At 37.6% G+C, this 5604-nt stretch overlaps 1 protein-coding gene across 1 annotated transcript; it reads left to right on the top strand.

The window, feature by feature from the left end:
• The first annotated feature begins 1474 nt into the window (after positions 1–1474).
• On the top strand, positions 1475–5206 carry LOC110311686 (olfactory receptor 186-like). Its single transcript, XM_021185154.2, has 2 exons — positions 1475–1575; positions 4259–5206. The coding sequence occupies exon 2, from the start codon at positions 4283–4285 to the stop codon at positions 5204–5206; it is 924 nt and encodes a 307-aa protein (XP_021040813.1). The 5' UTR covers positions 1475–1575; positions 4259–4282.
• Positions 5207–5604: the final 398 nt, after the last annotated feature.

Here is a 5604-nt window from a genome sequence, read left to right as displayed (position 1 = left end):
TCTCTCTCTCTCTCTCTCTCTCTCTCTCTCTCTCTCTCTCTTTTTCTTTCTTTCTGTCCTTTTCTGAGATGCACACAAAAGCTCTGACTTTTCTATCACTTTTCAATGGGCTAATGTAGATAGAACAAATGAGGTTATTTCTGTTCGACATTAAATACTTCTGTGGCTTTTGCTACTTTTTGACATGAGGAAGTGCTAGATGCAGTAGGTCTGTCTGTCTCTATCTCTGTCTCTGTCTGCTCCCTCCTCTCCTCTCCTTCCTTCTTACACTCCTTCCCCCCTCCTCTTACTCTGCCTACCTCACTTCTTTTCTTTCCTCCTCCCTCCATTGCCTCATGAGTTCTCACCTACAAATATGCAATAATAAACTTCTCTCAGCAGCACAATTCTTTGGTCTCTGAATTTCATTCTTTGAACTTTCTCCACCCAAACCTGAAAGCCCAAGGCAGTTTTGGAGGCCATTGAGTTTTCTAACATCTACTCTACCAAACCAGGCTCACCAAGAGAATAGAAAGCTTCCTTCTGAGCTGAAGGGGTTTGCAATCCCATAGGAAGAACAATACCAACCAGGACGCCCCCCACTCCCTCCCTCGAGTTCCTAGGGACTAAACCACCAACCAAGGAGTGACCCACGGCTCCAGCCGCATATATAGCAGAGGATGGCCTTGTCGGGTATCAATGGGAGAAGAGGCCCTTGGTCCTGTGAAGGTCCTATGTCCCACTGTAGGGGAATGCCAAGGCATGGAGGCAGGAATGGGTGGGTGGGTGGGGGAACAGCTTCATAGAAACAGGGGGAGAGGGAGGGAATAGAGGTTTGGGGCAGACCAGGAAAGGGGATAAAATTTGAAATGTAAATAAAGAAAATATCTAATTAAAAAGAAAGAAAGAAAGAAAGAAAGCTCCCTTTCCTGTAGTAGACAGCCCAACACTCCCATATCATTTGTGTACTGACATAAAAAAACTAATCATCTAAAAATATCAGGAGTGTTACTAGTGATCAGAAATAGTATGAGGGGTGATTCCATCTTTTCAAGCTAAGCTTGGGCACTGTGAGTGGATATTCACACAATGTAAAAGTCATGTACCCCCAGGCGGTGATGGCGCAGGCCTTTAATCCCAGCACTTGGGAGACAGAGGCAGGTGGATTTCTGAGTTCGAGGCCAGCCTGGTCTACAAAGTGAGTTCCAGGACAGCCAGGGATAAAAAGAGAAACCCTGTCTCGAAACAACAACAAAAACAAACAAACAAAAAAAAAAAAAGTCATGCAGCCATTATGGACTCCTCACGTGTGTCTAATCCACACTGCGCAGCAGGGCAGTGGTGTGCTGTCTTCAGGGAATGCTTGTTATTGCAGGTGGGACTTTCAGGTCTCTGCTCAAGGATGCCACTGGGTGGATATAAGGTCCAAGGAAAATACACAGTTAGCGGTTTCCCCATGCGTTTATGGAATAAAAGCATCAAAACTGCCATAAGAACTGCTACCAGCCTTCCAATAGCTATACACTGCTAAGTTCTTGGCTGCCTTCAAATTACCAACACTTTTTAAAGACCTCTACGACATCTCTCACAGTATGGGTAAGAGGGATGATTTATGCAATAATATGAATGTATTGTCTAAAGAGTTAAATGCTGTTTAAGTTGTGATTCTTTTATATTTAGCTTACCAGAACTCAGCTTGGTATAAAATAAAATAAGAACAATAAATAATATCTCTATATTTTAATTTTTGTTCTCAAATATGAAGAAATACAGTAGTTTAAAATAATTTGTTTTGCTAGTGATGTTATACATTGAACAGTAAATTTTCTCTTGAACTAAGATACTGATTTTAAAGACCTAAGTAGCTATTGTTCTTGTATATTAATTTTTTCTCATAATTCCAATAAAATGATTACTTTGCCTATTTAATTAAAATTTTTCAGACTGGTTACTTAAATATAATTCCCCTATATTATCAAGTTCTGAGAATACTTTATTTGAAAAAATATCTATATACACAGAGAGAAAGATGCACATATGTAAGGGAGAGGTAAGAGTAGAGGATGTATGTTTCACGAAGGCATACACAACTGATATATATATATATATATATATATATATATATATATATATATATATGTATATAGATATATATATATATATGCACATTTGTGACTATGTGTAAAGAAACACATTCATTTAATGACTGAACATATGGACACCCTATGTATCTCTTGTATAAATATTCAATGTTTGGCTGAATCTTACTCTGCCAGAAAAAAAAAATCACTAGAGATGAAAAAGCTATCAAATAAATCCAGAGTTATATCTAGAGAAACAATTCTAACTTTAATTTTAACATTATAAAGTATGGTTTAAATATGCAAAGAACTATCAATCAAACATGTAAGTGTGTTACTGCAGCACACAGTTTGTGACAGAAAATTTAAATCCAATGCCTTTTGGAAGCAAAAATTTATAAAGAAATATATTTTACATTTTTCAAAAGGAAAATAAAAATACTCAGGACAGGCAGTAATCGAGTAATTAAAGAAAAACAGGCAGAAGAAACTCTAGTTCTCTTTCTCCTTTCATCCAATTTTCCATTTCCTGGGCTTTTTCTCTTCTTGATAACTTCCTTTTATCCACTCTGATTTTTCTTATCAAACATGTTCCAAGATATCAGTTTGCAAATTGTGAAAGAGCAAACAAGCTGCCCATAGCTTGTCCCACTATCTTTGGCTCCCCGAGAACATCTTTCTTCACTGTGGAGTTCCTGATGCCACTCAGTGTCTGCTATTCTTTGGCATTACCTACAGTCTCACAAAGCCTCTAAGTTTCTTAATTTAAGCACTCAGATATCTCTATTGCTTATCCTACTAGAGCATTGGTTTTGATTTCTGACAGTATAATTTTATTTGGTAATTCTTATACCTGTCTTTTCTTTTGGGTCACAATTCTCAACACTCTAGTTGAATTTAGATTAGGTTGTTTAACTGATTAGTTATTTTTTTTAACTGGCAGTATCTTTCTACATATCCCAGGTATAATTTTCATTCTCCCATCCTTTGCATGTGGGGATTACACGTATGTATGACTTGGATCAGGGGTTTTCTGTTCATCTTTTTCAGTCATTTTAAAAATTCATTTATTCCCTTTACATCCCAATATCAGCCTCTCCTCTCAGCACCCACCCAAACAAGTCCTCCCCAGCATTCCACCTTCCCCTTCTCTTTTGAGTCAGGTAATTCCCTTCCCTGTGTCACCTTACACACTATTATCCTGTACCCCAATTCCCACCCTATCCCGACTTCCACACATCAAGTTGCTACAAGACTAAGCAAGTCCTCTCTCACTGAAACAAAATAAGGCTATTTCAGGGTGTGAGAGCCACAGGTAGACAGGAAGACAGCAGGCTCAGGGACAGCCCCTGCTTCAATTTTGGAGATAACCTTCACGAAGACTGAGCTGCTCATTTGCTACATATATTCAGGGGTCTTAGGTCCACCTCATGCTCACTCTTTGGTTGGTAATTCAGTATCTGGGAGCCTCTAAGGGTCCAGGTTAATTGACTCTATTGATCTTCCTGTTGAGTCCCTTTCCTCCTAGGATCCTTCAACCCTTCTCCCAACTCTTCTGTTGGACTCCCCGAGCTCTTTCTAATGTTTGGCTATGAGTCTTTGCATTGCTTTCCATTGACTGCAAGGCGGAACCTCTCAGAGGTTTTCTTTCTAATCTTCCATTTGATTCTAATAATGTCTTAAAGAAATTGTTAGAATGCAGTTAGATGACATGAAAGGACCAAAAGAAATCAAAAATGCCATTAAAGGGAAAACACCATAACCCCAATTCTTTATAGAGCAAGGCTGTTAATATTGTTGCAGAATATCCTGGAGATGCAGGGTGCAGGGGATAAATTATTCATGTTTTTGCTAGGAGGTTTTTTTGTTTGTTTGTTTTAGTCTATGTGAAAAGTTTTTCATTTCTATCTTTTCATAACAAAATCTAAGAAATTTAAGATTGAGTGAACAAATTTGTGAGACAAATACTCTGTCTTTACCCAAGAGCCACTAAGTACAAGGTGGGTAAGAAATTATTTTTATAGATGCTTTTAACTTCTTCCATGTAACTCCTTCAAATGACATTTTTAAAAATATAGAAGTAAAATGTTATATTGATATGCTTATTAGTCTATAACCTTATATGGTATCAAATGTACTCTCCTGATATTTGATTTATAAATCTTGGTGAACATTCTTTTTCATGTGTTTAATTTCAGGGATTATCCATTGAGGATTCAGAAATGAAAAATTCAACTGTGCTGACAGAGTTTGTGCTTACAGGGCTCACAGGATCTCCAGAGCTACAGGTGCCCTTGTTCTTGTTTTTTCTGGTGATCTATCTCATCACTATTGTAGGGAACCTTGGTCTAATCGCTCTGATCTGGAATGACCCTCACTTACATATCCCTATGTACTTCTTTCTTGGCCATCTGGCTTTTGTGGATGCTTGCCTATCATCCACAGTGACACCAAAGATGTTACTCGATTTCTTACAGATGAATAAGATGATTTCCTACTCTGAATGCATGATACAATTCTTTATCTTTGCAATGTGTGTTACTACAGAATGTTTCTTGTTGTCAGCTATGGCATATGATCGCTATGTAGCCATATGCAAACCTTTACTTTATCCAATGATTATGACTAAGAGACTATGTATATGTCTCTTAGTCTTGTCTTTTGTAGGTGGAATTCTTCATTCTTCAATACATGAGGGATTTCTATTACTACTAAACTTCTGCAATTCCAATATAGTACATCAATTTTTCTGTGACATCGTTCCATTGCTAAAGATTTCCTGTACTGACACTACTCTTAATTTTCAACTGTTATTTGTTTTTGCTGGAATAATTCAAGTCCTCACTGTTTTGATTGTTCTTGTGTCCTATACACTAGTGCTGTTTATGATTTTGCAAAGGAAGTCTGTCCAAGGCTTGAAGAAGGCTTTCTCTACCTGTGGTGCCCATCTCTTATCTGTGTCTCTGTACTATGGGCCTCTTCTGATCATGTATGTGTTCCCCGTGTCCCAAGAAGCAGATAGTCAAGATATCACAGACTCTCTGTTTTACACAGTCATAATTCCTGTGTTAAATCCAATTATCTACAGCCTGAGAAACAAGCAAGTCATAGATTCTCTGAAAAAAGTGTTAAAGAAAAAGGCTTAGCCCTCACAAAGGTTTTTTGTTGTTGTTGTTGTTTTGTTTTGGTTTGTTTTGGTTTGTTTTGGTTTGGTTTGGTTTGGTTTGGTTTTTTGAGACATGGTTTCTCTGTAGAGCCCTTGCTGTCCTGGAACCCACTTTGTAGACCAGGCTGGCCTCAAACTCAGAAATTTGCCTTCCTCTGCCTCCCGAGTGCTGGGATTAAAAAGGTGTGGGCCATCATGCCCAGCCCCAAAATTTTGGTTTAGTATTAAAAATGTCACGTTTTTCTCTGTAAGTTTTTTTAATGCTTTAAAAAAAATGTTCAAAGAATTTTGAATTTTAATTTTCTTGTCTTCTTTTGACAATGGATAAATAAAATTTTCAATCATTTTTTTGACTTAATATCATGTGCCTAAAAAAAA

Source organism: Mus caroli, chromosome 16 (genome assembly GCF_900094665.2).
Source record: "Mus caroli chromosome 16, CAROLI_EIJ_v1.1, whole genome shotgun sequence".
NCBI classification, from domain to species: Eukaryota; Metazoa; Chordata; class Mammalia; order Rodentia; family Muridae; genus Mus; species Mus caroli.
The sequence above is the reverse complement of the archived record's forward strand: the minus strand, read 5'-3'. Positions and strand labels throughout refer to the sequence as shown.

Bases quoted from the DNA above. Each gene is read 5' to 3' on its own strand.
- LOC110311686 (XM_021185154.2), top strand. From the start codon at position 4,283: ATGAAAAATTCAACTGTGCTGACAGAGTTTGTGCTTACAGGGCTCACA.